At 37.5% G+C, this 15,135-nt stretch overlaps 1 protein-coding gene across 1 annotated transcript in view; it reads left to right on the forward strand.

Moving 5' to 3' along the window:
- The window catches only part of LOC150090984 (voltage-gated inwardly rectifying potassium channel KCNH6-like), a 490,763-nt gene that overhangs the window by 135,768 nt on the left and 339,860 nt on the right, over positions 1 to 15,135 (forward strand). Inside the window, exon 6 of the mRNA XM_090379306.1 lies at positions 10,414 to 10,634. Within this exon, the coding sequence (XP_090235432.1) occupies positions 10,414 to 10,634 (221 nt within the window). The remainder of the gene's footprint in view (positions 1 to 10,413; positions 10,635 to 15,135) is intronic.

The raw sequence follows: 15,135 nt of genomic DNA on the forward strand, positions 1-15,135 counted from the left end.
AAAAGCCGAACAGCTTCATTCGCTAGAGCAGCAGCAATTTGCATCTGGTCGCGCAAGTTAATTGATAAAGTAGCAGTTATAGGACGTAGTAAAGATATCACGGAGTTTCAGAAGGGCACGACTGTAAGAGCTCATGCGTCGGGTGCTTCCATATCGGAAACAGCATGTCTTGTTGATTGCTCACGGCCCACTGTGGTTAAGGTGTACAAAGAATGGTGTCGAATGGGTGAAACCACCTCTCGCCGACAGAACTGAAAAGGATTATTCAAGATGGATGTTCGTGGTGAGCGAAGAGTGCAGCGTGTTGCACGGCTCAATGGCTCATATCCAAAACGACGATGCTCTGCACACTCAGATGTATGGGGTTCTACGGCAGACAACCCAAGAGACACCCTCTCTTCACCACTGATCATCGTCTGAGGTGAATGCTGTGTGTCGTCAACGCTAGTTAGACACTGGAGGACTGGAAACGAGTGTGCTGGTTGGATGAGTCCAAATTCCTGGTGCAACATGACATGCCGACGGATGCTTTCTTGACTCCAGGGATACATCGTGCATGGTGCGTACTGTCCAGGCAGTTGGCGATGGCTGCTTAATATGGGGCACGTTTTGCTGGCAAGAACTAGGGCACCTGGTGTTTATGGACCAGCCTTTCATTGGTGATGTTTTTTTTCCCTCGTATTTCTCGTTCTTGTTTGCGGTCTCCAGGAGTTCCCTCATACGCCACTGCATCGTCTGTACTTGGCAATTATTATTATGTATATAGTATAAGGAAGTCTGAGGCTTATGCTGCACCAGTAAAAAAAAAAAAATTCTGAGTTACCCTAAGAGAGAGCGAGAAGAGTCAAAAGTAGAAAGGCATTAGTTGAGGCATATGATGCAAGAAAACACGATTATTTAGCATCAGCCAAAAAAAAACTTTTCGTTTCACCCATCCATTAACTCCAAACGTTTGTCTCAGTCTTGAATCTATTTAAGCTCTCAACTTCCACAATGACAGATGGAAGTTTGCTCCAGTAATCAACAATCAACTACCCGCTGGCTAAAGACAAATTTCTGCACATCTATTGCCGTAGCCGAGTGGTCAGGAGCGCGGGTGCATAAGTGCACGTGCCTTGATCGACCGGGGTTCAAGCCGTGACTACTAAATACGGTGCTGTTTCTTGTATTCTGTCTATCTTGTGGACTCCTCTGACCGTTTGGTCGTCCCGAATTATAAACAGAAAATTTATTTATTTATTATTTACGACCGTCTTTTCCTCAATTTGAATTTATGCCCCCTCAAGTGTGAAATCTGAGCAAGAGGAAGAATCCCATCAGCATTGATCTTGCTCAAACCATCCAAGGCACTTGCTCAACCATTCAAACCACTCAAACCATCTCTCAGGCGCCTAGTCTCCAGACACTGCAATTTGCAGAACTTAAGCGTATCTTGGTAACAGCAACCCTTTTTTTCACTCATTAATCTTATTGCCCTTCTCTGTACTCGTTCTAGTAGCTCAATATCTTTCCTAAAATGAAGCCTCCATACCTGTATGCAATACTCAAAGTGTGGTCTGACCAATTGCCTTATACAAAGCGATAATCATCTCCTTATCCCTGCTAGCAAAATTCCTATATATCATTGACAAGACCCCATAAGCTACTCTTGCAGCCTGTCTGCACTGTCAGAAAACTTCTGCACTGTCAGAAAACTTCACATCTGACTGAACAGTTACCCCAGATCATTTTCATTCTCCATTACCCTGAGTGTAGTACCGCACAGTTGGTATGTTACTTTGGAGATACTGCTACTCATATGCAGTACTTTGCATTTGTCAATGTTAAACTTCAGTTGCCACCTCTCAGCCCATCTGCTTAACTTTTCTAGATCCTGTTGCAGTAGAGTACTGCCATTAGTGTCATTAACAACCGAACCAACCTTCGTATCGTCTGCAAACTTGGACATTAAGCTTGATATATCTTCATGAATATCATTGATAAATACAGAAAACAACACTGGGCCCAACACCGAACCCTGGAGGACTCCACTAATAACATTAGTCCACGAAGAGCAGTGTCCATTGATTACCACTCTCTGTCTTCTCCCACTCAACTATCTTTTTATCCATTGTAGCAACTTGCTTTTAATGCCATACTGCTCCAATTTGTACAGTAGTCTTCCATGTGCAATAGTATCAAAAGATTTCCTGAAATACAAGTATATGATATCGAAATTATTTTTTGCATTCAGTTCCTTTGTGACCACATCATAGTATCCAATCAAACTGGTCAGACAAGACTTCCCCTTAACAAACCCATGCTGTGTCTGATCTATAACTGCAGACTTGTGTAGATGATTCTGTCGTGCTTTTTTAACCAATGACTTCATTATTTTCCCCAAGAAAGAGAAGGATGATGATATCCAGCTCAGGACTCTGGGTATGCCAAGCCCATACTCACCAGATGTGATCCCCTGGGATTGCCAAATCCGCCATGTAAGTGTGATGTAGGTCTGTAAATGTTGTTTGTCGTGTTGAGTGTTCTGTGCTGGCAACTGACGAATTGGTGAGGTCTACCGGCAGCTATTAGGAGACCATGTGCACCTTTTCATGTTCCGTTTTTTCCCCTGACAGAAATGGGATTTTACAGGACGATAATTCGCTGTGTTCTGGCCCGCACTGTGCACAAGTGGTTCGTTGAACATAGCGAAGATATCATCCATCTTGATTGGCCTTCAAATTCGCTTGGTTTCAATCTAGTCGAACACTTGTGGGATGTTTTGGAACGGGAAGTGAGGCGTATAGACACGCAGCCGGCACCTATTCCGACACTATGGAAAGCCTTGCAAATAGCATGGCCAGATCCCACGGATGTTTTCAGACATCAAGTAGATGAGTTAATGTTTAGGCGAATAGCAGCTGTTATCTGTGTGAACGGTGTCCCAACACAGTATAAGATTGTTGGTCAAATCAGTGATCACTCAGTGTAAGTCGAACTGAAATTATGTACATAACGAATGCAAATACAAATGAACATGTATATACATTGATTACATCGTTTTGGCATTTCGATATGGGTGGTTTTGAATAGTGCAGCTTATCCGTGTTTCGATCAGCCCGATTTTGCATGGATAAAAACGCATCTGAGTATTGTTTATGAATTTAGGGTACAGAGACACCGTATAAGTGATTCTTTGCGGGCTCTCGTATCATTTCGTTCCGCAGGCTGAAACAGTGCCAATCTAGTCGAGTGGAGGTAGCAAGACTCCTGAATATCCACACAAATGTGATATCCCGATTTAAAGCCAATTTTAGGAGATTGTGTTCCGAGGATCTGTACAAAGTCTACTCAGGATTACATCAGTATCAGATGGCTGATATCTGACACTAACTGCTACACAGCATTGAGAAATGGCAAATTGGTAACTCTCTTTAGAGTTTAAAGTCACCTCATGGCGCACTATTTCCCGCCGAAGTGGCAGCGCTTGTATTTTATTGGATAAAAAAACCCAACGACAACTAGAGTTTTTCGGGAGGAAATCGGGTACCCTTCGTTCGGGACCGACTAACTCGGCCAACCCTTCCCTATCTCTTCCATCATGCAGTATGATTGATGATTTTTGAGGTTATGATGAATGTCGTGGCGAGATCCAATATTCCTTACATTTCGAGGGTACAGCTCTAAAACGGTGTTCGCAGGCCGGCCGCTAGATAGTACACCGGACCAAACCTATTGGTAACTCTCTAGGAGGTTTCCGGATCAGCTAGTGTATAATCTTGCTACCTCTACTCTGCCAGATAGTGACTGGAGGGAGTCCGAGTAGTGTGTATGCGGGGAGCATTGTCGAGGCCACGTTATGTCAAGGATCTGGGTATATTCTTACCACATGTACGCCATATCCAAAAATTTCATTACTTCATACAGCATGTCCCACCCACTTTTTCTTACTATTGAATACACCATGAATTGTCAAAATAATAGAGCAAGCTTATCTGCGAAAAGATCTAAACCTCCCAAGGACTTCCTAATTCATTTCACAAATATACGTGGTCTTAATTCCAATCTCAACGATGTCCATTTCCACTTGCAGTCTTCCAAACCCCATGTACTTTTTCTGACTGAATCTCAGTTATCAGTTGATTCAACTACTTCTCATCTCAGATGTCCAAATTATTTGCTGTATGATTCCTTTCGCCTCAAAGGTGGTACTTGTGCATATGTCCGTTCTGATATTCCCTGTCAGAGACTTGGCAATTTTGAATCTCCTCTCTTTGATCTTCTCTGGCTTAAAATCTCTCTACCCCATTGTGTCAAATTCGTCTGTTGTCTCTACCGTTCTCCCAACTCCACTAATCACTTGGAGCTCTTTGACTTCCTCTCTTTGCAATTTGACTTTCTCCAGTCTAACTTTCCTAACAGTGAGGTAATTTTCCTTGGTGATTTTAACGTTCACAACTCCAGCTGGCTTCCATTTTCTAGTCACACCGACCCAGCAGGTCGAGATGCTGAGGCTTTTGCAATTACTAATGACCTAGCACAGATTGTTCATTTACCTACAAGAATACCGGACAATCCTAATCATACAGCCAATAAGCTTGATCTTTTTCTCACAAACAACCCTTCTAAGTACAAGGTCGAAGTGAGAGGTCCTTTAGGCACTTCAGATCACAACTTGGTGATTGTCTCTTCTCCAATGGAACCTTCATCTCATGGCTATTCCCAACCTCGTATTGTTTGGCATTACAAGAATGCAAAATGGGATGACATGCGAGACTTCTTTTCTTCTTTTCCTTGGTCTGATTACTGTTTCAAAACTTCTGATGTCAACGTTTGCTCAGATCGTGTCAGTGAAATTATTCTTGCAGGAATGGAATCCTTTATCCCACACTCCACTTTAAAATCTCGTCCTTTATCTAAACCTTGGTTTTCCAATAAATGTGCTAAGGCTGTCCAAGAGAAGAATGTTGCATATCGTAATTGGCTTGTTTCTAATTCTTCAGTTTCATTTTCTGCCTACACCAAAGCTCGCAACAATTGTAAAGCAGTTATTAATCAGTCCAAACTAGAGTTTGAACAGGCTAAGAGTAGAAAACTTGCTTCTTGCCCTAATGGTAGCCGAGCATTCTGGTCTCTTGCCAAAGCTATTGGCAGCAACTTTTGCCCATCTCTGCTCCCACCTCTGTCCAAACCAGATGGTTCTGTTGTCACTTCAGCCAAGGATAAAGCTGACCTGCTAGCATCCCATTTTTCTTCCAGCTCATGTATTAATGATCTTGGTAAAATACCTCCCACCATTCCTAACACGTTCCATTCAATGCCTCCTGTGGTCTTCCGTCAAAAGGATATCAGAAGGATTTTGATGAATCTTGATGCTAAGAAAGCTCCAGGTCCTGATGGTATTTCTCCACTTGTTCTCAAAACCTGTGCTCCTGAACTTACTCCTATTCTTTGCCGCCTTTTTTCACTTTCTTATTCCAAAGGTGTTTTTCCTTCTGCTTGGAAATTTGCTCATATCCAGCCAGTTCCTAAAAAGGGTGACAAATCCCTCCCATCCAATTATCGTCCCATTGCAATTACTTCTACTCTTTCTAAAGTAATGGAGAATTCAATTAACCGCCAACTCTTAAACTACCTAGAAACCTTCCGTCTGATCAACGATCGCCAGTATGGATTCCGTCAGTGTCGATCCACTGGTGATATTCTGGCTTATGTTACCCATTTATGGACTAATTCCATGGAAAGGTTCGGTGAAACACAAGTAGTTGCTCTTGACATCTCAAAGGCTTTTGATCGTGTTTGGCATAAAGGTCTTCTAAACAAGCTTTCATCTTATGGTTTGCCAACTGTTTTTAGTAATTGGTTATCCAGTTTTCTCTCTGATCGCTCACTGAGGGTGATGGTAGATGGCTCTCTGTCTTCTAACTTCTCCACTAATGCCGGTGTCCCCCAAGGTTCAGTTCTTTCCCCCACTCTTTTCCTCTTGTATATCAATGACCTTCTTCCATTGACTGGAAATCCTATCCCTAGTTTTGCCGATGATAGCACATTGCATTCAACTTTCCATTTTGAGAAACCTTGTCCTGCTCAATCAGCTTCAAGTTCTCGAAAATCTTCTGCCAATTCCTTAAATGCCGATCTTCAGGTAATTCTCCAGTGGGGCAAAGACAACTTAGTTGATTTAAACCCTTCTAAAACTCAGTCTTGTCTTATGTCTCGCAAAAAGGATTCTTCTGCTCCTATGCTTATCTTTAGTGACACTCCGATTTCTAGGCAAAACGATATATCTCTTTTGGGGATTACCCTGACTTCTAATCTCTCTTGGCACAAGCACATTACAAATATTGCTTCCTCTGCATCTAAAAAACTTGGTTTTCTCTTTCGCTCTCGGCGTTACTTTTCTTCCAAACAGCTGCTCACTCTGTATAAATCGCAAATCCGCCCTGCCATGGAATATTGTTCCCACATCTGGGGTGGTGCCCCCAAAACCTCTCTCAGGCTTCTTGATTCCATTCAGAAGAGGGCAGTTAGGTTAATTAATGATTCATCTCTAACAGAGTCTCTCCACTCGCTTTCTCATAGACGTACTGTTTCTGCTGCATGCCTCTTCTACAGATACTTCCATGGGCACTGTTCTTTTGAATTGGCTTCTATAATTCCCGCTCTCTCTTTCAAAACAGTCCGAACACGTGCCGCCACCAGCCAACATCCATTTACTGTCCAACTTCAAACTCATAGAACCAACTTTTCATCTTCCTCATTTATTCATTCAACTGCCGTTTTCTGGAATAACCTTCCTTCATACGTATTTCCTGAAAATTACAATCTACAGAAGTTCAAGTCTAATGTCATCAAATATCTTCTTTCGTCTTCTCAACCTCCTACCCAAGCACGGTACCAAGTACTATAGGTTCTAATACCTCTCGTGTTTGGGGTTCTCATAAAAAAAAAAAAAAAAAAGAAAGAACTGTGTCTCTCATACTGCGGTAGGTAGGGGGATCTGCATACAGATCTCCTGTGCTACCAGCTCTGCTAGTTAATAGTCAATACTTCCAGTTCAAGTCAGCAAACTGTTTCCGTAATGAAGCAAATCATTTGAAATTAGCACTATCCAATTAAACATTAAGACAAGTCACTCAAAGTAAAAGCGAGATACCAAATTTTTAGAAATTTAAACTTTTTTAATATAAGATAATGAAATTATATTATACTCTATGAAGATACAGACAGTTTTAAAATTCCACAAACTTTATAATTAAAGTTTGTGGAATTTCCCATCCCATCTATTGTCAGTAAAGTAAATGAAGATAGATAATGACGACTCACCTTCGTTTCCAGATCTTGCCCAGCGCTACCCAAACAAATGAAGCTATAGCTAATATCGTGGTTATTATTAAATTTCATCCGAAATTCCGGTTTTGAGTAGCAGTGAATAGTGTTAGCCTTACAACACTACCATGTAACCATCAGAAATGACGTTTCCACAGCTTATCTTGATCAACCACAGGCATTACGAAACGGGCGTCATATGCACTGCACAAATTGCCACCAGTGAAAAAAAATCTTTGTTACTAGAAAAACAGGAAATGTAAATTAATTATATCACAAGAATTTGTTTTTAGTTTAGATATATCGAGTATTTTTTATTTTAAGGTGTATAGAAATGTAGATAAGTGCTCGTTTTGGTGGAACATTTGTCAAACTCCTGGGTAGCTAGCAAAACACCGGCTGAAAAACACTGAACTATATACGAGGGGATGGGTGGGGTTTCAAAAAGATTTGTATTCACCCGGTAGTTGTGGTAGATGTTTGAAACAAACACCATGTATTACACTTTTTCAACATATCCGCCAGACAAGATGACACATTTTTTTCACCTCTTAATACACTTCTGTAGGCCAATTTTCTAGAGGTCCTCTGATTGTCCTTCGAACCACGACTTGGAAGCAGAAATCACTTCATCATCGACAGAAAAGTATTTTCGACGAAGAAAGGATTCAGGACAGGAAAGAGGCATAAATCAGAGTGCAAGGTCGAGGGAATAAGCAGGATGTGGCAATATTTCAGTTTTTCCTGGCACATCGACAACATTTCATGTGCGCATTATGCCCCTTTCTTGTAAGGGGGTCAGAAATATGGGAACCTATCTAGGAGACACTTTATTCATATGCAACTGTTGATGGATGGTATTCTCCACAAACCCTTGACTAGTTTGGGGCTCTGTAGCTAATTCTTTGACGCTAATACGGTTGGTGATCTTTCACAATTAACGCCTCAATTTTCGCAAAATTCTCTTCTGTTACAGCAATTGCTGGGCCTCCTGGGATTTCTTCCACATTTTGAATTATTTCTTTCAATGTGTAACTAGGCTGTAACCTGGGTAGGTTTCGTTATAAACAGCGACCATTTCTTCGTGGATTATTTTGGGTGTTTTCCCTTTCAAAAAGAGGAACCGAATCGCTGATCTGTATCCATTCCAGCCATTTTGACACTTCACTTCATTCAGCACTGTAAAGAAAAGAAATGAATTGTCAGATCGAAACTAAAATGTGTGTGGTTGCTATAGAGATTCAAGGTATCAAACAAATAAACTTTCATCTTTCTATCACAGCTACTTCTGGGTGAATACAAATCTTTTTGAACTCCCCCTTCTTAATAACTTCATTCGTTGATAATTTGCTTTTTAATTAAATAATTTTGACGCATTCAACACCTCCCTAATACTGCAGGATTTGCCAGAAGTAAAAAAAAAATGAACAATAAAAAAGATCATCCATAAAGTGTTCACACAAACATGCTTTGTCACAGTGCAGTATGTCAACGGAATCGCATATTTCTAATGCAAAAGAATATGCAATTGTTCTCATCTAGAAGGCAAGGATTGGAAATAAATAGTTGACACGTCTGGGGCAGCAGATATATCAACTATTTATTGGCGAAATTCTCCAGATAAAGCGCGAGAAATGGAAAAATTTTGATTGTTTTGTATTTCTTGTCTGCACAAATTCTTTCACTGTGATCTGTTCTTATTAGAGGTGCCAGGAGTGTTGGCGAGGAATACCATTTAGAGACTTTTAATGTAGTCTGAAACTAAGAGCTTTATTACTACTAAGTTTTCTGTTATGATCGTGCTGGCTTATTTCCTGGTTTAGCCCACTTTTCATCTACATAGTTAAACAGGATTTTCCTGTTCGAGCATGTGTCAACATGAATGCATCCTATTTGAATTTCGATAATAACTAAATACTTAGCACAATAAATTCTACTTTAAAAGTAAATTATAATGGTTCATTACTGTCTCTTTTAACAAAATTATAAATATACTGCTTGAATTCTGTAAAAAGATTTGAGAGCAGTTGAAGTCAGTTTTTTTTCTTTTGGTAATTACATTATTGAATTTATCCCTTCCTCATTCCGTTTCAACACGCTTCGTTTCACGTAAAAAGCAAGCTGGTTTGAATGTCAAGGATGACAACAAAAGAAATCATAAAGTGATGAGAAATTTCTTTCTGGTTGTCTTCGAGAAACAGAGAAGTTCCAATGAATTCAGTGGTGAGTGGGAATGAGTTTCTAGCAAGGTGTTGTGCTGTTTTTCCTTTTGACACACAATAAATTTAGATGCTTAAGTTTAGTTTTTGAAGCGCTTCTGATTCGTTTCCATAAAGTGGTTAGCTGCAGTACAATTTGTTCTTAGCCAAAGATTGGTCTGCTGACACTTCTTATCAACTCGATCGGAAACAGTTTATATGCGATATGAAAAGTGGTTGTACTAAAACGAACCAGAACAAAGAGGCAATTTCTAGAGAGGCCATGCTTGAATTGGAGTTTTTGCTGAAGTCAGGTGATATTAATGCTAGATGATGTGAACTGGTATTGCACACACCATAGCGGAAAAGATCTGTCCAAATTACTAATGTTTAATTTTTATTACAAAATAGAATAAGGCAACGTTATAATTGTTTATAATCTGTTTAAATTGTTTATAATATCGTATTTTCCTCGATAAACGTAGATTGACTTGAAACAAATGGTAATTGATTAAAAACGTATAGTGTGCTTTATTTATTTGTTTTTTAAATATATTAAATGTTTGTGCCTTTTCACCGTTATAAAAGCTTTTTAACTAAATATTTTCATTTTTTGTCAGGTTTTACAACGATTTGATAACTGAATGCCTACAGTACACGTTTCATTATGGACAGTAGAAAGTGGCCATCTACAATATAATTTTTATTAGGACAAAAATAAAAAAATAAAAGCAACAAATAATTTTTATTAGACAGAATTAAAGAGGAAGGAAAAACACATACTACTTTATGCATTAATGAAGTTTAGGGACAATGTTAATAACAAGTTATTTATTAATAAACTGTAACATGAGATTATGTTTACGAACATTTGATATTAAATTCTTAAAATTTCTGTCTTTTACAGTAACAGCAAATAGTTTAAACAAAACTTTGCCTAATGCTTCATCGGATTCCGATTTGTCCCGAATTAGATCTCATCAGCATGGAAAGTCACCTTCTATTAGTAACGACACACCAGATGGTGGAGCTAAACAGAAGGAAAACAGTCATTCTTCAACTACCTCTAAATTCCTTAAGGAGATGCAAACCCATAACAAACATTACGTAGGAGAAAAAGTGGCTCAAGTAAGGTTACTATCTTTGTCAATAGATGGCAGCACTTGAAATGGTTAAAGTTTTATTATTATGCCGCGAATGATAAGTACAGTACAATAATATTGTAATTGGCTAAATCTGTACTGCCCTGTGTTTAAACAGTGTTCTAATTAAATATTTAATAAGAACACACTAGATATTTAATATGCCAATTTTTATTTTTAAACAACGTTTGGGTTACTGGTTAAATAAATCAATAATATTATACTTACAAAAATTTTTGGTACTTTATGGATTTAATAAGAATTGTGACAGTGTTGTGTATTAAATTCAGTATCTAGTGGCAATATATGGCGATTTCTGAGCCTATTGCAGCTCGTAGTGTTTTTGAATTCAAGACACTTATGTACATAAATAAGCAAAGTGTGGAACGCATAAAATAATGTTTATTTTTAAGTAGCAGGTCAGGCAGTAGCAACTGCATAATTTTTTTTTCGTTATTGTGCAATTTGATTCTATTTAATTGTTCGACTGGCCGATCTCATGCATAGAAACTGGAATAATTGAGTACGAGGAAAGGAAGATTTCCATACCAAAATTAGCTAAAACAATTAATCTGAAAATTTTTCATAAGGATGCACATCCAAATTACAGTTTTTTCTCCGTCTGTGTTCGAAGGATAAACATTTCGTTAATTATTAAGAGAAAATTAAAAGAAACTAATGAGTTAACGTATTGTAACGTGCGCAGTAAAAATAAATAAAGTAGTACATTACCCGAGAATCGCACAACGAAAAATTTAACTTTTTCAGTTCTAGCATGAGTTATTGATGATATGATTATTCTTCTATGATTAAAAGAAAAAATTAGAAATCCAAATAGTATTTTAGATTTGTTTAAAGGAATTGCGAAAATTTTATGACCTCTGGAGTGTTATGAAAGGTGTTTACTTCAGGTAAGTTTAATTTATTGTTTGTAGGCTATAAGAATATTCCCACTTTGAATCAACAGAGTGGAAACTTATAGGTTGTGAAATCCCTCATATTTAAAATATTATAAGCCTTCTGGATTTATCGTTGAACATGACTGTTATAACACATTGCATAGCATATAAGAAATTTTTCAGAGCAAAGTACTTGTGTCAGAAGCATTTTGAATTATACTGTTAATGACTTTTATTTAAAAAAATCGATATTATCAGTTATGGAATTTATTAAACTTTAAATATATTAAAGGGAGGAAATTTTAGTGGATTTTAATAGTTTATTTTTCATTCTATTTTAATCGTATTCTAACTTATATTTTTAACCCTCGTTTTTTTGATATAATATCCTCCATCATTAGAGGTTACATGGGGTTTGGTATTTCTGGGGTCTGGTTGGGGTCCACGACTGTGATCCTGGGGTATTGAATTACTCGTGGGCTGATGGTGAGCAACACATTTTAAGTTTTAAATTGTTTTTAATTTTTTAAAATTATCATTCATAATTTATCAGCATTTAGGAGAGTTGGATAAGAAGAAGTCCTATAGACGGAATAAAGGTAATTCCTTTGTTTATTCTTGAAATGTTAATATAACGTAGGATGAATTGAGCCTACGGAAACTCTTACTTATCTAGTATTAAATATTCTGCACATTATACATCCTAAAACTTTCTCCCCTGTAAAAAGTGAAAAATCAGTAGTAACCGTTTATTTATAGCGATCTTAAGGAATTACCTCATCAGAATTTATTTATTTTTTTGTAGGATTCGACGAAAGCCCAAAGTAATTTCTTCTAAATTGTTAAACCTAATATTCAGTTATGAAACATTATTCGTAGCAGCTTGGGTTTATAAAAAAGCGCTTTTTTGCCTTTTTTTTTTGTTTCAGTATACCTCAACACGATATGACACGATAGAGCAGTAAGTGATAATTATTGCCTTTCCATATGCAATGCTTGGAACACAATATTAAGAGAAATCGGGGAACGCAGAATAAATTAGCTAAAAAATTATATATAAATATTTTCAAGACGTTTATTACGAAATAAACGTGTTAAAAATATTTATGTATAATTCTATTCCGTAATACCGATTAGATTCCTTTTCATGTTACTCAGAATTACTAAGCTCTTGACGTATATATTTATTTTCACGTTTTCAGTTAAAATGGCGGTATGGACAAAAGAAAAAAATGCTTTTATTAGTAAGGTCAAATGATGAAAGGAAGTGAACGTTTTCTGGATCCATAAATAATATTAATAATATCAAATAAAACAGAATATTCACACTATTCCCATTTCCACAAGGTAACCATCCAATTCTGCTTTGAACTTAGCCATGACTTTGCTAATACTTGGGAGGTAACTTATTCTGTTATTGAGATTTTATATTTGTGTCACTAGTCTTTGTTTTGCCTACAACGAAGAACTGACCTTTCTCATTCATTTTACTCCACCTCTTCAGCGCCTTATACATCTTAATGTGATCTCCCATTACACGTCTAGTTGTCAAACTTTGCAGTCTACAATTTCACACCTTTTACACTTATAGTTATTCACCTCCAATTTAGCACCACCTTTGTGGACTGAAGAGACATTAGCACTTCCCCAGTCCCAAAAAAGATCCTCTCGTTGTCTAATTATGCTTTCATTAACCAACTGTTTGATACACTCGCATGCAAACTTTATAATTACAATTGAGTATATCCTCCTGCGGAAAGCCTTCCCCTTCTTTAACCTCATTAGCTTTTCTAATAAACACTTCTCTGATATACTTTATTCTAAATTAATAGCAATCTGACTCCTTAACAGCACCCGAGAAGTATCTGTTAAACTCATCTGCCCATTTCTGTTGAGCTTTCTGTGGACTTTTTTTCGCAACCAATTAAGGGACCTATTGGATTTGTTCTCATCTTTATCGTATTCACGTATGAGAACTCCTTATCCCCGTTCTTAGCGCTTTTTGCTAGTGCGTTCTCATAATCAGCTTTGACCGTCTTATTCCTTCAGTGGCTTATTACATATTCTCTTATAACGCTCATACAAACAGACACTAAACGATCCAAGACCCACATACTTTTAAATCTCTGGCATTTACAGCGTACTGTAACACACCACAATGTAAACTACGCGGAGATGGAGGAAACTCCTGGTGCCGCTTGACACTAAACACACTTACACTTACTTACTTACAAACAGGAATCGCATGATTGTGTGTAAATTCCATGCTTGTTTCTTTTGCTCATTCAAACTCCTAACGTCACCTGCGATACATTTTGGCCCCTTATTTTTACCGAACTTAATCACTAGTACAATTATGTTTGTGCCTTCGAGGATAAATTCCTTGAATATTTCCTATAGCATATTATCAACCAACAGCATAAAATAGTCTTGAAAATTGTCTTGAAATTCAAGCTCTCGGCTTTACTTTTGACCTACATAAGTTTCTTTTTGACCTACATAAGTTTCTTTTCGTACAATCCATTTTATGATATTTTATTGCTGCCTACTATTAGTTACCCAACTGTCAAGTTTTTGGTTGGATCAAAGTACTGCAAAAACCTTGGGAGGTGCAATATGGGCCACAGAAGCCGATGCGCCAACAACTACCAAATCCAAAAAAAAAAAAAAGAAAAAGTTTTTGGTACTGCTGGCTCAATGGTGAAAACTAGATCTATTAGATCTAGTTTTCACCATGGAGAAAGTACAGTTTGGTACAGTTAGCTCCATTAGAGCTCAAGAAGCTCTAATGGAGCTAACTGTACCAAAGGTACAGTTGGCTCCATTAGAGCTTCTTGAGCTCTCTCGAACGTGCTGGGATAAGTAGCAATCATCCAGTTTTCTCAAAAAACAGGTACCGTATAAGGTATTTCATTCTGTATTCCAGTCTATAAGAGGTAGATTGAAGTTGCCTATAAGGAGCCATCGTACCTACTAGCCCATTTAGTCTGTCCAAAGGGATTTTTGTCATATTCTTCAACCACACTAATTTAACATCCTTGTTAGTCTGACATTTAGTTTGTCCAAAGGGATTTCACACCACACTAATTCAACATCCTTGTTACCATGAGCTGATTCATGGAACATTCTTGCTACATTCAAACAAATTACATTTAGTGTCTTTTAAAATATTTTTATGTAATTGTCTTTTTTCTTCGAATGTGCATTGTTAAGGTTTTTGAGAACCAACATGGAAAGAAATTTTGAGTTTGGATTTTTATTATGGGTGCTTCCTGAGTTATAATTGCATTAATATTATTCATAAGTTAAAATATATAACTATATTTTATATAAGTGTTCTCATAATTATAAAATGGTGGCCGAATTGTGCTTTTTAAACACAATCCGGTCATTATTAACGAATTGTCGTTAGTAAATGTTAGTGTGAAAAGCTTTCTTTCGCACTGGAGTTCATTTTATTTTGTAAGTAAATGAAATGTGATTATCTGTAAATAGAACTTCTGTGTTATATAGTTGAGAAGGAGTCTGTGTTACAATCAATTTTTTCCGAACTAAATTAAAAAAAAAAAAGTTATATTCCTTTCAAAT

The sequence above is a fragment of the Mastigoproctus giganteus genome, chromosome 1 (genome assembly GCF_048544385.1).
Source record: "Mastigoproctus giganteus isolate SK-2022 chromosome 1, ASM4854438v1, whole genome shotgun sequence".
Classification (NCBI taxonomy): Eukaryota; Metazoa; Arthropoda; class Arachnida; order Uropygi; family Thelyphonidae; genus Mastigoproctus; species Mastigoproctus giganteus.